Source organism: Chiloscyllium punctatum, chromosome 1 (genome assembly GCF_047496795.1).
Source record: "Chiloscyllium punctatum isolate Juve2018m chromosome 1, sChiPun1.3, whole genome shotgun sequence".
Taxonomy (NCBI): domain Eukaryota; kingdom Metazoa; phylum Chordata; class Chondrichthyes; order Orectolobiformes; family Hemiscylliidae; genus Chiloscyllium; species Chiloscyllium punctatum.
In genome coordinates, this window is record NC_092739.1 from 102699430 (window position 1) to 102720310 (window position 20881).

General features: G+C 39.9%; 1 protein-coding gene across 2 annotated transcripts in view; it reads left to right on the forward strand.

Annotated features, from left to right (window-relative positions):
• LOC140477943 (embigin-like) overlaps nt 1-20881 on the forward strand; it is a 48539-nt gene that overhangs the window by 19326 nt on the left and 8332 nt on the right. For both annotated transcript variants that reach the window (XM_072571642.1, XM_072571641.1), the window contains 5 exons: nt 6710-6798; nt 10053-10183; nt 11593-11866; nt 13184-13208; nt 13284-13356. In XM_072571642.1, the coding sequence (XP_072427743.1) occupies nt 6710-6798; nt 10053-10183; nt 11593-11866; nt 13184-13208; nt 13284-13356 (592 nt within the window). The remainder of the gene's footprint in view (nt 1-6709; nt 6799-10052; nt 10184-11592; nt 11867-13183; nt 13209-13283; nt 13357-20881) is intronic.

The following is a 20881-nucleotide window of genomic DNA, read 5'->3' on the forward strand; positions in this document are numbered from 1 at the left end:
TCTAAGTATTCTATTTCCCTTTTTTGTAAGTAACCTCATCAAAAGAACTTCAGTAAGTTTGTCAAACATATTCACAAATCATGTGGACTATGGCCCAAATCAGATCATGTTTATCCTAAGTGCCCATTTATCACGTCGTTTATGATAGATTCTGGCAATTTCTCCACTTCTAATATAAAGCTGACAGGGCAGTCATTCCCTGTTTTCTCCCTGGGTCCTTTCTTAAATAGTGGTGTGATATTTGCTAGCTTCCAGTCTTCAGGAATCACTCCCGAATCTGTGGAATTTGGAAGATGGTCACCAATTTATTGATTATCTCTATTGCCACCTCCTTCAGCATCCTTGAATTCTGAGACATTCAGATCTTGGAAACTTATCAACTTTTAGCCATATTAATCTCATGAGTGCATTTTCTTACTTCTAGTAATTTCCTTCAACCCCCTTCATTTCCCTTAGTTACTTGTATCTCTAATTCTGGGAGGTTGTTTTGTATCTTTAGTGAGTACAAAGTAACTGTTTAGCTACCCTGGCATCTCTGTGTTCTCCATTACAAGTTCTTCTGTCGGCCTGTAATGGACCCATGTATGTCCTATCCAAACATTTCATTTTTTGCATCAATAACTTGTTATATTTCAATAACTATTCTACTAAATGTTTTAATAGATATTTTTTAAAAATTCTCAGATGGAATAATGCTATTGTAATTATTAGATCATCAGTGATCATGCTAGACAACAATTGTGTAAGTTGTAATTTTGCTAATTTCAGACTCACTTGTTGGATCATGCAATCATATAATCTAAATCTTCAGAACTCCTCCCCCTTAAGAAAAAAAATGAACCATCATAATGAAAAGATGAGTTCTTTTTTTTCGACTTTTTAAAACACATTACCCTAACATATAGATAACTGTAATGTAAGTTCACCTTAATTTCTTCCCATATATCTGTGTATATATGGATCATTAAGTATAAATCTCATCTAAACTTTATCAGTTACATCTGTGATAATGCATCTGTGATTACATTCTTATAACCCGCAACACATATGAATTTTAAATTAATAGTCTGTAACATAAGACTCCAATGAAATAGTCTCATATTCTTGTCTTTACAGCATTCCAGGAATGTAAGCGGGTTATGATTTGTGTACACAACCGTCTCTGATGAAGGTACCTGCCAGTAACCACACATTTAGTCCAGCTTAGTGATCTAACTGGCTTGTTCGATTTTCTTGATATAGTCCTCCAGTCTAGGAATTGGATATGAGTCCGATTTTGTGACAATGTCGACCTTCTGATAATCCATGCAGAATTGTTGATTCCCATCCAGTTTGGGAACTAAGGCGATCGGCGAACTCCACTCGCTCTGGCTTGATTCGATGATGTCCTCTTCGAGCATGGCCTCCACCTCCATCTGGACCTGTCTGGCTTTGAAGGGATTAAGCCGATAGGGGTGTTGTTTAATCGGAGTAGTATTCCCTACATCTACTTCATGTACAATAGCATTAGTCCTCCCCAGCTGATTCTTACATTCTCAAACTGCAGTAACAAATTTTTCAACTGTGTTCTACGCTGCTGAGGCGGATAGCTTACTAACCTATCCCACTCCTCAAGGACTTCTTCATTTTTTAATCTATTTTGAGGGACATCAAAATCCACATTATCTGAATTTGATTCCCCACTCGGCGGGGCAGAAACTAAGAGCTGTTACTCCAGTTCTTTCTCTCTAGTATAATACAGTCTCAACATGTTCGCAAGACATACCTGATACCGTTGTTTTCTATCTGCCATGTGTACTAGATGGTTCACCTGACTCAACTTTTTCTCAATTTGAAAGGGAGTATTTGAAGGGATCTCCTATCACTAGTAATAGTACTGACACGTCATCCATTGGGAAAACGTCACTGTCTCAGAGCTTTTATCTGCCGCCTACTTTACTCTACACTGTGCCCTCTTTAGGTGCTGTTTAGCTAACTCACCTACTCAATTTAGTCTCTCACTCACCTCCCATACATAATCAAAGTGTGAGATTTCCGACTTTGGTCCTGTCAATTTTTCTTTAGTTAATTTAAAAGGGCCTCTCACTTCATGACCGATTATTAACTCAAAGGGAGTGAACTGAGTAGATTTGTTTGGGGCATCTCTAATGGCAACAATATGAATGGGATACCTTGATCCCAATCAATCGGGTAATCCTGACAGCATGCTGGCAACATGTCTTCAAGGTTTGATGCCACCTTTCTAAAGCTCCCTGGGATTCAGGATGATACACACTGGATTTAAGAGTGCTGTATACCTAAGCTATCTATAAACTTCTTAAACTGCCTTGTAGTAAAACTTGACTCTCGGTCCGACTGAATCTCTCTGGGTAGCCCATACCATATGAAGAAAGTTACTAAATCCTCTCCCACCTTTTTTGCCATGATACCCCATGGTGGAATTGCCTCTGGAAATCTGGTAGACACATTCATTATGGTTAACGAGTACTGGTTCCCATTTTTAGTTCTTGGGATGGAACTTCACAATCAATTATAACCCATGTGAAAGGTTCTTCAAACGTGGGAATTGGCAACAAAGGTGCTGGTTTTACTACGACCTGTGGCTTACCTACCGTTTGGCATGTATGATACGTACAGCAAAAGTTAACCACACTCTTGTGCATTCCAGGCCAATAATAATGTTTTTGTACCTCAGCCTGACTTTTTCATACCCTACATGACCTCCGACAGGTAGTTCATGTACTACCTCTAACGCTTCCTATCTGTATGCTACCAGCAACACAATCTGGTACACTTCAGCCCATTTCTCCTCTGCACTAACCTGCTGTGGTCTCCATTTATGTCTTAGGATTCTATCTTTCAGATAATAACCCTCTGGAATATTCTCTGCCACTTTTTCAGAATACACATCCACATATTTATATATATATTTTATCATCTTATCTTGCTGTTGCAAGTCCCTTAACCTTTCAGGACTAAACACTTCTGTTTGACCCTCTGCCTGTTCAGGTCTTCCCTGCACCATTACGTCAAACAGGGTAACACGAACTGAACCTCAACTCCTTCATCTTTCTGTTTACTTTTCGCTTCGTGCAGTGACTTATGATAGTGGGATCTGGTTACCACACAGTCTGGGAAAACATCAGGATATTTCTGTTTTAACTCATCAGTTTCTTATCTTCCTTGGGCTTCTCCACAACAAGGGGTGTCACTCCCACCTTGGATCCAGCCAAATCATTCCCAAAAATAAACTGAGTTCCTAGAACTGACACTCTGTCAATCACTCCCACTGTAACTTCCCCAGTCTTGAATTGGCAGTCCAACCTGATCTAATTTTCTGTCCATCTGTCCCACAATTTACCACATTCTCAGGTAACAGATCAGAGAGAGTGCTTATCCCTTACAGGATCTAACCAGTCACTGATTGTATCTCTCAAAATTATGACTTCTTGTCCTTCTTCCCCATTCTTTCTGAGTAAACTTTACCCACAGAGGCGAATTCTTTGTAGAAGTCAGGTACTAACTCCATACCCAGTCCCTGTCTAGGCTGTGCACTGTCCTGCAGCTCCTCAGCTCTTCTTAGGATCTCCTTTACTACCCTCACTAATGCCACTGGCTTAGCTTCTTTTACCACATCTTTTCCCACGGTGCCTTTCTTTAACGACCTGCACTGTGACTTTACGTGTCCCACTTTACCACAGTGGAAACACCTGAGGCCTTTCACCTGCTTTCCACCCTATCAGATTTTTTTTTATCCTGTGGTAAGTTCTTACCAGTGCTCTTTACTCTTCATTTTGTAGTGTAGGATCTCCCCTTCTCCTAACTTCTATCTCTCACAGAATGAAATTCTGGCCGTAAGCTTATCTTATGCACCAACATGTACTCACCTGCTAATCATGCTGCCCATCTCACTTCCTGAACTTTCAGCTCCTCCCCGTGAATTTTTACCATCTCTGGAAGTGAGTTTTTAAGCACTCCCAGTAGAATAATCTCTCTTAGAACCTCAAAGGTCCTATCTATTTTCAAAGCATACACCCATTGATCAAAATGATTGCGTTCAATTCTTTTGAACTCAATGTAAGTCTGACCTGGTTCCTTCTTGTGTTTCTGAACCGCTGTCTCTATGCTTCTGATACCAATTCATAAGCACTTAAAATAGCCTGTTTAACCTCTTCATAATCTCTTGACACCTCATCTGACAGCACGGCAATATACCTCACTCGCTCTGCCGACAGATTAGTCTGAACTAGCATTACCCATAAATCCTCGGACCACTCCGTTTGCTTAGCCAATTTTTTCAAATGAAATGAAGAAGCCTTCAACATCTTTCTCATCAACATGTGGCAGAGTTTTGACATTTTATATATATCACTACCTTCTCTTTTTATCTCCATCCTGTTAACTTGACTTTGCTGACTAAGTCGCAACTTCTCAAGTTCAAATTCTCTCTCTCCCTTTCTTTTTCTCTCTCACTCTCTCTTTCCTCTCTTTGTCTTTGTTTATCCTCTAACTCCATTTTCCTCAATTGTAATTTAATTTTTTTCTACCTCTACTACACATGTAGATTTCTCTGACATGCCTAAGTTCCTTCCAATTTCAGCTTTACTTTTGTCCTTGGTTAAACACAAATCTAATTTCTTACCTAATTTTAAAAGTATGGCCTTTTTCTTCTGAACTTTATGGGCAAATTTGAGAATTATCTTCAAATCCCAACACCGGCATCTCCAAATCATGTCTCATCTACGTTTTATTTAAAGATCTTGGACACGAACCTGCAAATGTTTAAATCTGCTGAGATTTTTCGTACCCCTAAACCTATTCAAATCTGTCTAAACCAGTTCACATCCTGACAATGAGCCTCCAAACTGTTATGACATGGGGTAGACCCTCCTGCTTAATTTAAATCAGCAACACTAGTCTGATAAAACCCCTGATTAAGATTTACCAACAATTCAAGTTTTCAAAACCAACCAGATGTCAAATCTTCTCTTCCTTGGTCTTCTTTTCTTCTTCTTAGGGATTTCTGTTTCACAGGTCACTGAATGATAAAGGTACCTTTAAGAGAGCTATTCTCTGAACAGTCTGCAGATGCCAGTGGTTTGGCAGTTCTCCTCCAAACTGTTCAATTTTCCCCTGTCTTAACCCTCCCTCCCCCACCCCGAGCATCGGATTGTTTTATTGGCTTTTCAGATTGTCAATATACTAAATTCAAACTTGATAAGAGTTTGATATTTTTTGGGGTATAATTTAAACTGATTGACCTAATTCAGTTAACATTTTGGGTCCAGTCTGAGGAAGGGTCACCGGACCCAAAACGATAACTCTGATTTCTCTTCACAGCTGCTGCCAGACCTGCTGAGCTTTTCCAGCAATTTCTACTTTTGTTTTTGATTTACAGCATCCGCAGTTCTTTCAATTTTTGTAACCTGGAGAGTATCAGCTGCCATTATGAAATCATGGTTAAGGAGTTGTTAGGAATGTTGTTTTCAGCATTGATGGATTGCACTGTAATGTTTAGGAAGAGAAACATCATTCTATGACCAAAGAAGATTTTGTCCATTTGACATTCATCTTTTCGTGGCCCTGGCAACTTTCAAAAACCTTGCTTGTCATCACGGTCAGTATGATGTTGGACACCTTGGCCTGTCTCTTCACACCACTTATCTTTTATCTGTGGGATTTGTTTTTAAACAACCTTGAGCTGTTGAAATTCTGCCTTCTTGAGTTGCCACCTTGAATTATTCTGCCAGGCACCAAAAGCTGCAATAGCTCTGCATCCTTTTTTTGTCGAACCAGTCCTGATGATAAGAATGCTTAATGATCTGGGCATAGAAGTCCTGTATCACTGACTGTATTGATTTGCCGTGAACAAATCCATGCTGGTTTTCCTTAATTAACTCACATGTCCTCAGGTGAATATTAATGCGGTCCTGTATTACCATTTCTGAAAGCTTCACTACCACCAAAGTTAAACTAATTGCCCTGTAGTTCATAGGCTTATCCACTGCGCTCTCCATATCGTCCTTGTTGAAGATACGTAAAATATACATTTTAAGTATCAGCCAAGCCTCCTGCCTCTCAGTCAGCACAGTCTGCTTACCGTTTGTTAACCATTAATTGCCTATATTACCAATAGAGAGTTTGAATTCCCTTTCCTGATATATATATTTATATATATATAATATATATATATATATATATTTTACTTTGCTCTTTAGAATTAGCAGTGTTAACAATTTTCAGCATATCTATTCAGTTAGGCTGAAGACTCCATGTTTCATGAAGTTAAACAACAGAGAATGAGTGGGAATTCAAGGTTTAAGAATTAACTGCCTTATTTGGTCCAACTAAATCAAAAGGTGTAGTTATGTGATAGGTGTAACATTGTTTGGTGTGAATAAAACCCATCACATATCTATATCAGATATCCTTTGGTTAGCAATGCCATTATGTAGAGATGTATTAATATAGAATGGCAGAGCATTTAAAGTTCAGTATCATGCAATTTGGCTGTGCTAGAATTGATTCTCTGCATAGGATTCCTTCCTATCTATTCAATTCATCCCATCCAATCAACATGTGGGTCTATTAATTTCTGTCTCATGTACTTATCAATCAAGGTATTAGAAATGGGAAAAATATCCAGTGCATAAAATTTAAAAAAATATTTGGGGCTTTTACAATAATAACTCATGATTTGTGTTTGCAGGTTTGATTTTCAGAATGGCAGTGATGCTGGCAACTATACTTGTGTCTTTGATACAAACCCAAAATCGGAAGGCAGGTTTGAAGTACAAAGTGAGTTTAATGCCTACGGTATAAATAAATTAGAATTATAGAACTTTACAGCCCAGAACGAGGTCCATAAGACCATAAGACATAGGAGCGGAAGTAAGGCCATTCGGCCCATCGAGTCCACTCCACCATTCAATCATGGCTGATGGGCATTTCAACTCCACTTACCCGCATTCACCCCGTAGCCCTTAATTCCTTGTGACATCAAGAATTTATCAATTTCTGCCTTGAAGACATTTAGCGTCCCAGCCTCCACTGCACTCTGTGGCAATGAATTACACAGGCCCACCACTCTCTGGCTGAAGAAATGTCTCCGTATTTCTGTTCTGAATTGACCCCCTCTAATTCTAAGGCTGTGTCCACGGGTCCTAGTCTCCTCGCCTAACGGAAACAATTTCCTAGCGTCCACCCTCTCCAAGCCATGTATTATCTTCTGAGTTTCTATTAGATCTCCCTTTAATCTTCTAAACTCCAATGAATACAATCCCAGGATCCTCAGCCGTTCCTCATATGTTAGACCTACCATTCCAGGGATCATCCGTGTGAATCTCCGCTGGACACGCTCCAGTGCCAGTATGTCCTTCCTGAGGTGTGGGGACCAAAACTGGACACAGTACTCCAAATGGGGCCTAACCAGAGCTTTATAAAGTCTCAGTAGCACAACAGTGCTTTTATATTCCAATCCTCTTGAGATAATTGACAACATTGCATTCGCTTTCTTAATCACAGACTCAACCTGCATGTTTACCTTTAGAAAATCCTCAGCTAGCACTCCCAGATCCCTCTGTACTTTGGCTTTACGAATTTTCTCACCGTTTAGAAAGTAGCCCATGCTTGTATTCTTTTTTCCAAAGTGCAAGACCTCACATTTGCTCACATTGAATTCCATCAGCCATTTCCTGGACCACTCTTCCAAACTGTCTAGATCCTTCTGCAGCCTCCCCACTTCCTCAGGCATACCTGCCTGTCCACCTAACTTTGTATCATCGGCAAACTTCGCTAGAATGCCCCCAGTCCCTTCATCCAGATCATTAATATATAATGTGAACATTATATATAATGTCCTGTGGCCCATCATGTACAAGGCAGTCATCTGGTATCTATGATCCTATTTTTCTAGCTCTTGACCTGTAACCTTATAAGCTATGACATTTCAAATGTTCACCTAAATCCTTCTTAAATGTTGTGCTGATGTCTACTACCCTTTCAGATAGTGACTTCCAAATACTCGCCACCATCTGGGTGAAGCAAATTCTTCCTGAAATCCCATCTAAACTTTCTACCCATTACCTTTAGTCTACACTCCTTGTTAAAGTGCCCTCTACTAAGGGAAAGGTTATTTCCTATTCACATGGTGTATATCCCTCATAATTTTGTATACCTTAATCAGGTCCCTGTTAGTCTCCTCTGCCCCAAGGAAACAAATCCCTGCCTATCCAGCCTCTCTTCATAGCTGAACCTTTCCAGCCTAGGCCAACATCTTGGTGAACCTCCAAACAAATGTTTCTTATAATCTGATAACCAGAACTGAACACAGTACTCTAGCTGTAGCCTAACTAATGTTTGATTCAGCTCCACTATAACCTCCCTGCCCTTATATTCAATGCCTTGACTAATACATATCCATCTGTTTTCCTAATCACCTTATCTACCTTTCCTTTTACCTTCAAGGATCTATGGACATGCACATCAAGGTCTCTCAGATCTCTTAGACTTTCTAGAGTACTAACAATTATTATGTATATCCTTGCCTTGATAATCCTGCCAAAAATCATCACCTCACACCTTTTGCTGCTGTTCTGCCCATCTGCCTGTTCTTAGAGTCCTTTAATCTAAGACTTTTGTTGAAGCTATTTACCACACCACCAATTTTTATGTCATCAATGAAATTAATGAATAAACCTTCTACACTACTGCAATCATTAATGTTCACTACAATCAGCAAAGGATCCAGCACCAAACCCTGCAGTATGTCACTGGCCACAGATATCTTGTCACCAAAACAACCTTTAACCATTACCCTCAGGCTCCTGTCACTAAGCTAATTTTGGGTCCAATTTATCAAATTATCGGGGATCATGTAGGCTCTAAACTTCTTTACCAGTGTCCCATGTGACACCTTGTGTAAAGTGTTACTGAAGTCCGTATAGATTACATCCACCACATTATCCTCATCTACACACCTAGTCACCTCCTTCTAAAAACTCAGTCAGACCTGTCAGACACGATCTTCTCTTGACAAAGCCATGCTTCATTAACGCTTGCCCCCCCAAGTGGACATTAATTCTGTCCCTCATTTTTTTTCCAAACATCTCCCTTTTACTGACATTAAATACATTATAGTTGGCCTATATTTCGCTTGTAGATCCATGGCTTAACACTACCACCTTTTGTGAATAATGGTAATATCTTAGCTATCCTCTAGCATGTATTCATTGGCAAGATGGGATTTGAAAATTACTCATGACATCTTCAGTCTCCTTCCATTTCTTCCAAGCAATCTGGGATACACTTCACCTGTTCCTGGAGATTTATTGAATTCTACACAATATATCCTTCTGTTTACTATGAGGAATTTCATAATAGATTTGCTGTCACAGGGATAAGAATTTTCAGGATTACAAATAATTAGTGTGTTAGGAATAGCTTTTCAGGCATTCTGAAGAGAACAGAAATGGCAAGAATTAATGCAGCTAGGCTTGTAAAGATTACATTCAGTTCTCGTGTATTCCTTAGATCTAGGTATCTATTTTAACAAACAAAGCAAGATTTAAAAAATACCAATCACATCTGATATGGCTAATGTATTGGCCTACTCTGCACTCACTCCTGCTTTAGCTTAAATGTGAAGCAACAAGTACATAGAAGTCAAAGAAAACATCTCCAAGACTTGGTGTGAACTAGGCAATAGTCTTTCTGAGTTCTTTACATAGGTGCTAATGGTAATGTCAAAATAAAATTTCTGCAAGATTAATTTTTCACATCATTTTTCAACAGGACACACTCAAAAATTGATATTGATTTATTTTTCTAGCCAGTTATCCTGCACAACACTGCATTGTCAATGAAGATATGACCGCAAGGCAATGGTTCAGTTAAAGATGTTTGCATTTATTAAGCATATCAAATCTGAAACACCTGCAAGAACAAGTAATTGTATATAGAGAGTCCATAATTGTATATACAGAGTCTGTAATTGCATAAGCAGAGTCCAAAACCTGGAGTAATTTACATTCAGTTTGTCTGTTTTTCCACAGTTCCTCCTATTTGGACCAAAAATATAAATGAAATACGTTCTGATGGTGATCATATTAACTTAACCTGCAAAAGTGACCGATATACTCCTCTTTACTGGATTTGGTCAAAGGAAGTCAAAGGCAGCAAGGTGGTAAGTAGTACCTGACTTTTATTACAAATAGACTAGCTATTGTTGCTGGTATAAAACATGATTATTGTGCAACGTACACCCATTGTGTCTGGTTCAATTCTACAAAACAGATGACAGCCATTTCTCAGAGCAATGCCTTGACAATTAGTCAACCTGCATAGTTTAAAATTTAAACAAATCTCGGCAACTGACTCTCAGTTATCATCTAATGGATACATTCTCCATGACAATATCTGTATCAATCAGAATTGGCTAGTCAACCAATCAGCACTTTTTTTTCATACAGTATAACTGTTGCTTTCCATTTATACTGGTATATCTTGCAAATTATCCTGATGAGTGCAAGATGAAAATTTTCAAATGTATTTTTCAGCAATACTCATAAATGGACAAGATACTCTGATAAATGCTTAAAAAGATTATGCGAAAAACTCTAAAGAAAGCCCTTAGTTGGTGAAATACTTAAGTAACAATACTTCATGCAATATTTTCTTGGTAGGTTCCATGATCCATTTGGAATTTACTTTTTTTTTTAACCCGTTGTGGAGATCAAGTGTTTGTTGCCCAATTCCAGTTGCTATTGAACTGAGATGCTCAGCCATTTCAGAGAGGAATTTAGAGTGAACCACATTTCTGTGCATCCTGAGTCATATTAGGAAACCATACAGTATTTTTACAACAATTGCCATGTTCACCATTGCTGAGACTAGTTTTGTATTCCAGATTGTCAATTGCTTTGAAATCTTGCCAGCTGCCAGAGTGACATTCGAACCCATGTCTAATGCAATGTCCACATTACATCGGAAAAACACACAAATATTTTAAGGCTTTTAAACTGCTGATGTACAGAATTAGATTTTTGATTCATTTATTTGTATTGAATAAGGTTGATAATATTGATATGGAGGCTGTTTTTAGAAAGTCAGCTTGTAGGTGTAGAACCATTGGCCCAAGTTTTATTTTAGGTTGACTCATTTGTGGGAAATGGGGTTGATTTCTTATTCTGCAAAGTTTTATTACATCTCAAAATATCATTGTTTGATAGTTTATTCCCACTCAAATCAAGTTTTTAATCTAGGGATTAACAATGAAATTTAAAAAATCAAAAGTAGTTTGAAATCTGCGTTTATAAGTTGCATAGATTGAAAACATTTGATCCCCAAAGTTTGTACTAAAAACAGGTCAAAGTTATTCAGCCCTTTAAGCCTGTCTGACCACTTGATTAGATTTTGGTTGATGTGCACTTGAACTCCTTTTGTTACTTTTATTTCATATCCTTCATAACCTTTCCAAATAAATGTAAAATTTGCATTATTGTGCCATAGAAGCATATCTTCACTTAAATCCTACCCAATGCGAAAGTACTGCAGCAATTCTCTGTTTCTTTATCTATTTATCTATTTATCTAGACCCTGAATAATGAAACAGGAGACCGATATTACATCCATAGCCTTGGCAACAAATCATCACTTTTAATAAAAAGCCTGATAATGGATAACACCACTTATTACCATTGTGATGCTGTCTATGAAGTGGGCTTCAGTGGTCTGCGGATTCATCTGAAGGTTAACAGCCTGGTTGCTGCTGTCATACCATTTGTTTGCATTGTTGCTGAGGTGCTAGTTTTAGTTATCTTCATTCTTGTATGTGAGAGAAAGATGAAACAGAAGGAAAATCTTGCTGGTAAGAGTTTTTCTTGCATTTTAACATTTACTTAAAACTGAAACAAAATGAATTTTATGCACGTCACAACTAAAATCTGTATTGGCACCTGTTTGCTCAGCACAACTTTTGCACTTTTAGGAAAACAGAATGTATTGAAAATGTCCTTTTGGCTGAGCAAAAATTATGCTTTTAGCAACTAATCTACAAGAAATGAAGCAGTAGCACTTAACTGACTAATTGTACTGACTGGTACTGGTAAGGAGAGATATCATTTTCCAGGAGGGGGGAGTCTAAAACTAGAGAACATAGATTTAAGATGAATGGGGAAAGACAAATGGTCTGTTTCCATGCTGTATGACTCTGTGAGATAGATAGATTCTTGATCTGAAGCGGAATCAAGGGTGTGGGGAAAAGCAGGAAAATGGGTGTGAAGAATGTCTGATCATCCATGATTCCATTAAATGGTGGAGCAGGCTTTAAGGGCCTCACAGCCTACTTCTTGGGGAACAACCTTTTCACGCAGAGGGTGGTGCATGTGTGGAATGAGCTGCCAGAGGAAGTGGTGGAGGCTGGTACAACTGCAATATTTAAAAGACATCTGGATGGGAATTTGAATAAGAGGGATATGGGCCAAATGGGACTACATTTATTTAGGATATCTGGTTGGCATGGACAAGTTAGACTGTAAGGTCTGTTTCCATTCTGTATATTTCTACGACTCTAAGACTCTGTGATTGGTGCACATGTACCTCTAAGTCTGTTTGTTCCCGCACCTATTTTAGAGTTGTGCTCTTTGTTCTTTATTGACTTCCTTTGTTATTCCTGTGAAATACAGCACTTCCTACTTAACTGCATGGAATTTTGCAAGTCACAAATCTGCCCAATCCACCTGCCTGGTTACATGCTCTTGATGTCTATCACTATCCTCGTGAGAGTTCACAAGTTTCCAAGTTTTGTATCTGTAAATTTTTGATATTTGAGTGCCCTATGCACTCATTGGTGAAGTCTTAAGCTGGCAAGGGCACAGATTAGGATTTCAGCATCAGGTTGATTAAGGTAAAAGCAAAGATAGGAGAAATGATCTCCATATCTGACCTTTAAAAAAGTACAATTTCAAGACATCTTTTCCTCTGACCCACACATTCATTCTATATCCATGCTTTGATCTGTTTGAAATAGTGAATACAGCAATCATTGCTATAACCTTCATCAATTAATATAGTTTTGTTCTGTATTGTTTTATTGGGTTACTATTGCAAGATATATGCTTCATGTAACTTGATTTTCCTGGTTTCTTTTCCATGTAAATATTCTGACAAATGACTGTGGCCACAGAAGGAGAAAAAATTCCAGAGAAACTGTAAGTACTTTCCTTTGGTTGTAATTCATTTTGAAATATATACTTTTCTAATGTAATTAAAGAATATTTCTATAGGACCATAGACGAGTTGCCTGATGTCACTGAAAATGGAGCTCGGCACAGAAAGGTTGAATCTACTTCAGTGCAAGTGAGTGAATAACTCATTTTAATTTCATGGTTCATAAGTTCTGTGAGTATTCTGTACCTCCTGCCAAATGTACTATGGGAAACTGAACAGTCACCTAGAATCTCTGGATGCTGCCTGACCTGTTGTGCTTTTCCAGCACCACTCTAACCTTGACTCTAATCTCCAGCATCTGCAGTACCCACTTCTGCACAGCTGTACAGTGCTCATGACTCAAGCTAAATCAAAGTGGGCTGACCCTCTTTAATTTGATTCTGACCCTCGGCACCCTTTCCGTGTGCCCAGTCCCAGAAACCACTCCACTCCCTCCTCACAAAGTATTTACCTGAGACCCTGGCTCGCAGGCTTCGTGGTGCCACCGAGTGCTGAGAGCTGCATTCTGCTAATTGGGTAAGGTAGCAACTCTCGATGGGTGAGTGGGGGAGGAGATGAAGGTGATACCCATTGTACTCTATGCTACTCTCTCCCCACCCCCACCCTCCTCTAGCTTATCTCTCCACGCTTCAGGCTCACTGCCTTTATTCCTTGTGAAGGGCTTTTGCCCGAAACATCGATTTCACTGCTCGTTGGATGCTGCCTGAACTGCTGTGCTCTTCCAGCACCACTAATCCAGTATTTGCTTTCCAGCATCTGCAGTCATTGTTTTTACCTCAAGAATTGAATGAAGACAGGTGATTCCACCCATGATCTTCAAGTAGCTAATGAAGCAAAAAAGTACTTGTTGCACTACTCATTGAGCTCAAATTAAGCCTTTGCACCCATAGTTTTAAACTTTATTGCAACACTTTATTCCTATCAACTTGCTGTCTCTTGGATGCTGTTTTTTCCAAGGAATGTGTGTGCAGTGAATTAAATCCCCCAAAAGTGTTGTCAAACCTGAGTCCCATTGTCATTTCCCTTTGTTCCTGTTCATGATAGTGCATCCTGAGACAAGTGGAGGACCCTGTCTGAAACCAATTAATATACCAAATTTAGTTCTATTTAATGCTTTCACTGCCAATGGGCAAGCTTCACACTGTTCTATCTCTCATTAAATCAGAGAAGCTCAGTGTTGTATAAAGTTATCCTGTTGATAACAGTATGAAGGTTGAAACCAGCAAGTTTGTTATTCGCCATAACGAAAGATTCGCACTGGCTTCTGGACTGAATTAATTTCATTCTTTCAAGAGACCAGCTTTGTTCAGCTATTTGCAAGTGCTTCAGTGTCTACAGAACTGAATTTGAATGTCTTGCCTGTGGGATTTCTCTGTAACATTAGCTTAACCAAGGCCACAGCACCTTGCATCCCCATTGAGAAGCAGCAGCTTTATCTAATCCAACCATAGCAAAAGGCGCAATAGCAGCAAGTTCTCTCAAACTACATGCAGCGTCACAGTACAGAGGGGTTGGACACAGGCTAGGGCAGGGCCACGAATCCTGGGCCGTGGTTATAGGGCCTAGATGTATATAAGAACTCGTGAACATCAGAACTCGGAGCAGGAGTAGGCAAATCATCTCCTTGAGCCTGCTCTGCCATTTGATATGGTCATAACTGACTTCACTTTGGCTTCAACCCCACTTTCCAGTTTGCACTTCATAATCCTTCAACCCATTATTAATTAAAAACATGTCTATCTCCTCCTTAAATTTACTCTCTCTCTGGGATAGTGAATTCCACAGATTCCTGATCCTTGGAGAGAAATAATTTTTAAATCTGCCACACCTTACCCCAAAACTACGACCTTTCACTCTAGATTGCCCCAGATGAATAAACATCCAGATGAATAAGTCTACTTGATCAATCCCAGTTGTATTTTATATACCCCAATTATTTTCCCCTTCTTCTAAACTACAGTGGATAGACACTTAAACTGCTCAACCTCATAAGTCAAACCTCTTAACTCTGGAATCAATCCAATGAACCTCCTCTGAACTGCCTCCAACTACATCCTTCCTCAAGCAGCGGAAGCAAAATTGTGCACAATACTCAAGGAAAGGTCTCACTAAGCCTCATACAGCTGTAGCAATACTTGTCCACTTTCATATTTCTTTATGCTATTCCTTTAGCAATATATGTGAAAACTCCATTTGCCTTTCTTATTATATACATACTAGCTTCTATGATTCATGCACAATAGATAGATAGATAGATAGATAGATAGATAGATAGAAGAATACAGCGCAGTACAGGCCCTTTGGCCCTCGATGTTGCGCCGATCAAAGCCCACCTAACCTACACTAACCCACTATCCTCCATATGCCTATCCAATGCCCGTTTAAATGCCCATAAAGAGGGAGAGTCCACCACTGCGACAGGCAGGGCATTCCATGAACTTACGACTCGCTGAGTGAAGAACCTACCCCTAACATCAGTCCTATATCTACCCCCCCTTAATTTAAAGCTATGCCCCCTTGTAATAGCTGACTCCATACGTGGAAAAAGGTTCTCACTGTCAACCCTATCTAACCCCCTAATCATCTTGTACACCTCTATCAAGTCACCCCTAAACCTTCTTTTCTCCAATGAAAACAACCCCAAGTGCCTCAGCCTTTCCTCATAGGATCTTCCTACCATACCAGGCAACATCCTGGTAAACCTCCTCTGCACCCGTTACAGTGCCTCCACATCGTTCCTATAGTATGGCGACCAAAACTGCACACAATATTCCAGATGCGGCCGCACCAGAGTCTTATACAACTGCAGCATGACCTCAGGACTCCGGAACTCAATTCCTCTACCAATAAAAGCCAGTACGCCATATGCCTTCTTCACTGCACTATTTACCTGGGTGGCAACTTTCAGAGATTTGTGTACATGGACACCAAGATCCCTCTGCTCTTCCACACTACCAAGTATCCGACCATTAGCCCAGTAATCCATCTTTTTATTACTCTTACCAAAGTGAATCACCTCACACTTAGCTACATTGAACTCCATTTGCCACCTTTCTGCCCAGCTCTGCAGCTTCTCGATATCCCGCTGTAACCTGCCACATCCTTCCTCACTGTCTACAACTCCTCCGGCTTTCGTATCATCCGCAAACTTGCTCACCCAACCTTCTAACCCTTCCTCCAGGTCATTTATAAAAATGACAAACAGCAATGGTCCCAAAACAGATCCTTGCGGAACACCGCTAGTGATGACACTCCAAGATGAACCTTTGCCATCAACTACTACCCTCTGTCTTCTTCCAGCCAGCCAATTCCTAATCCAAACCTCCAACTCACCCTCAATGCCATATCTCTGTATTTTCTGCAGTAGCCTACCATGGGGGACCTTATCAAACACCTTACTAAAATCCATTTATACCACATCTACCGCTTTCCCCTCATCTACCTCCTTAGTCACCTTCTCAAAGAATTCAATAAGGTTTGTGAGGCACGACCTGCCCTTCACAAAACCATGCTGACTATCCTTGATCACATTATTCTTATCCAGATGTGCATAAATCCTATCCCTTACAATTCTCTCTAAGACTTTGCCCACAACAGAAGTGAGACTCACTGGCCTATAGTTACTAGGATTATCCCTACTCCCCTTCTTGAACAAGGGAACCACGTTTGCTAGCCTCCAGTCCTCTGGCACTACTCCTGTAGACAAAGAGGACACAAAAATCAAGGCCAATGGTTCTGCAATCTCCTCCCTTGCTTCCCAGAGAATCCTAGGATAAATGCCATCAGGCCCAGGGGACTTATCTATTTTCACCCTTGCCAGAATTTCCAACACCTCTTCTCTACATATCTCAAAGCCATCCATTCTACTTATTCGTGCCTCAGTATTCATATCGACAACAATGTCCTGTTCCTGAGTGAATACTGACGAAAAGTATTCATTCAGTGCCTCCCCAATCTCTTCAGCCTCCACACGCAACTTCCCATTACTATCCTTGATTGGACCTATTCCTACCCTAGTCATTCTTTTATTCCTAACATACCTATAGAAAGCCTTAGGGTTTTCCCTAATCCTACCAACTAAGGACCTTTCATGTCCCCTCCTTGCTGCTCTTAGCTCTCTCTTCAGGTCCTTCCGGGCTACCTTATAACTCTCAATCGCCCCTATTGAACCTTCACGCCTCATCTTTACAAAGGCCGCCCTCTTCCATTTAACAAGGGATTCCAATTCCTTATTAAACCACGGCTCCCTCACACGACCCTTTCCTCCCTGCCTGATAGGTACGTACTTATCAAGGACACTCAATAGTTGCTCCTTGAACAAGTTCCACATATCAATTACGCTCTTGCCTTGGAATCTACTTTTCCAATCCACAAATCCTAAGTCATGCCTCACCGCATCATAATTTCCCTGCCCCCAGCTATAACTCTTGCCCTGTAGTACACACTTATCCCTCTCCATCACTAGAGTAAAAATCACCGAATTGTGGTCACTGTCCCCAAAGTGCTCACCTACCTCTAGTTCTAATACCTGGCCTGGTTCGTTACCCAGAACCAAATCCAGTATGGCCTCACCTCTTGTTGGCTTATCTACATATTGTGTCAGGAAACTCTCCTGCACACATTGGACAAACACTGACCCATCTAACGAACTTGAGCTATAGCTTTCCCAATCAATATCAAGAAAGTTAAAGGCCCCCATAACAACCACAATAAAACCCAGATCCCTCTGTATCACATCACTCTGACAGTTGTCTCCATTTAGATAATTTGCCTTTCTATTCCTCTGGGAGGAAGTGCGGACTGCAGATGCTGGAGATGAGAGTCAAACAGTATGGTGCTGGAAAAGTACAGCTGGTCAGGCAGCATCCGAGGAGCAGGAGAGTCGACGTTTCAAGCATAAACCCTTAATCAGGAATGTATATTCTTCTGGACAAAATGGATAACCTCACACTTATCCATTGTACAATTGATCTACCAAATTTTGGCCCATTCACCACTACTTTCTCACCTATTTTAGTGTCTCCTACAGATTTGGCAATTGTTCTTTCTATCCTTGAATCCAAGTCATTAATATAGATTGCAAACAGTTTGGACCCAAGGATCCTGTGGCATCCCACTAGTTATATCTTGTCAACTGGAGAGAGACTTATCCTGACTCTCTGCTTTCTGTTGGTTAGCTTATCCTCTTTGCAAGCTAATAAGTTACCCCTTCACCATGTGATCTTACACTGTGTGTACCTTTTGCACAGCACATTATCAAATGTCTTCTGGACATCCAGGTTTATGACATCTACAGTATCCCCATTATATATCTTGCTTGTTACATTTTATAAATCGTTCTTGGGATGCAGGCATCACTGGCTTCGCCAATTTTTATTGCCATCCCTAATTGCCCAGAGGGTGGTTTATAGTCGACCACATTGCTGCAGGTCTGGAGTCACGTGTTGGCCAGACCAGGGAAATATGGCAGATATTGTCATGGAGAAAATGTAGAGAATCACCAGGAGACGCAGAGACCAAAAGAGAAAATGCTGGAAAATCTCAGCAGGTCTGGCAGTATCTGTAAGGAGAGAAAAGAGCTGACGTTTCAATTCTAACTGATCATTTGACAAAGGTTTGACATCCGCAGTAATTTGCTTTTATTAAGGAGACGCAGTGAGTTCTTCAAGAAGTAGGTCTTTTGTTTGCAAACAAAAAACTGTGACACTGAGAAAGCAGATTCTCGAATGCCTCCGAACCTCTGGGTCCATGGACTTTTTATATTTTTTTTTTAATCATGTTTCTGTTAGCTTATTAGCATGTCCAACTATAATAATCAAAGTACCTCACTCTAACTACCCAATAAACCAGTGATGTTAGTCCCATTATCTCTTTAGTTGTACATTCTACTTAATGTTATCCTAATGTCACGGTTAAATATTTATTATCGCCTCTGCTACAATGATCTTCCATTCCAGACTAACCTGTCATGATTAGATATTTAGCTATTCCATCTATTACAGTAGTGTCCTGTCTCAAGCTGACTCTACTAACTATTAATGACATATTTAATGTCATATCCCAAATATTTATGATCCCAATCTTGCCATAATGACACTTAACAGGGAGACTACGTTTACTAACTGTGTTATCTCATCTCGCCATAGTGACCTCTCAGCCTTTACCTTACTCTGCTAAATGGTGTAAGAGCATTCCACTATTCTTATCCCATCCTGCCTTCCACAGACCACAGATTGCCAGTGGTCTTCATGTTTTAACCCTTCACATGCTTTCATGCTCTTTATTTTCCATAATATCCTTCTCTAACGGGCATTAATAATGAAAATGGATTTCATCAACATTCGATAATGCATTTGTAGCCATTATTAGACTCTTAATTCCGGTCTTTTTTTTATGGATTTAAAACTCTACCACATGCCATGGTGAGATTTGAACTGAGGTGCCCAGAACATTATGTGGGTCTCTGGTTTAATATCACAAGAACATCACATCCCCTTCAAGGGCAACTTCAAACAATTCTAGGGAATTAGTCAAACATGATTTATGCTTTATAAAAGCATGCTGACTTTGATGGATTGTGTTTTGACTTTCAAAACGTCCATTATGACCTCCTTAATAATGGATTCCAACAATTTCTCAATTAATTGTCAATTAATTTCTGAATTGTCTAGACCTAATTTTTAGACTATGTTCCCGAGTTCTTAACTCCAACCAGTCAAGCTAGTTTATATTTGTCTACTCTATCATTTCCTGTTAATTTCTTGAAGACTTCGATCAGCTCACCCCTTAACCTTTTAGATTTTAGAGAAAACAGGCTAAATTCTAGAAAGCGTGAAAATAGATAAGTCCCCTGAGCAGGATGTGATTTATCCTAGGATTCTCTGGGAAGCTAGGGAGGAGATTGCAGAGCCTTTGGCTTTGATCTTCATGTCATCATTGTCACGAGAATAGTGCCACAAGAATGGAGGATAGCAAATGTCATTCCCTTGTTCAAGAAGGGGAGTAGAGACAATCCTGGTAATTATGGACCAGTGAGCATTACTTCGGTTGTAGGTAAACTGTTGGAAAAGATTATAAGAGATAGGATTTCTAATCATTTAGAGAGGAATAATTTGATTAGGGATAGTCAACACGGTTTGGTGAAGGGAAAGTTGTGCCTCAGAAACCTTACTGAGTTCTTTGAGAAAGTGACCAAACAATTGGATGAGGGTAAAGTGGTTTATGGTGGTGTATATGGAGTTTTGTAAAGCATTTGATAAGGTTCCCCACAGTAGGCTATTGCAGAAAATATAGAGGGTTAGGATTGAGGGTGATTTAGTGGTTTGGATCAGAAATTGGCTGGCTGAAAGAAGGCAGAGGGTGGTGGTTAATGGGAAATGCTCATCCTGGAGTTCAGTTATTAGTGTACTGCAAGGATCTGTTTTGGGGCCACTGGTGTTTGTCATTTTTATAAATGACCTGGATGAGGGTGTAGAAGGATGGGTTAGTAAATTTGTGGATGACACTAAGGCCAGTGGAGTTGTAGACAGCGCCAAAGGATGTTGCAGGTTACAGAGGGACATAGCTGAGCTTCAGAACTGGGCTGAGAGGTGGCAAATGGAGTTTAATGTGGAAAAGTGTGAGGTGATTCACTTTGGAAAGAGTAACAGGAAGA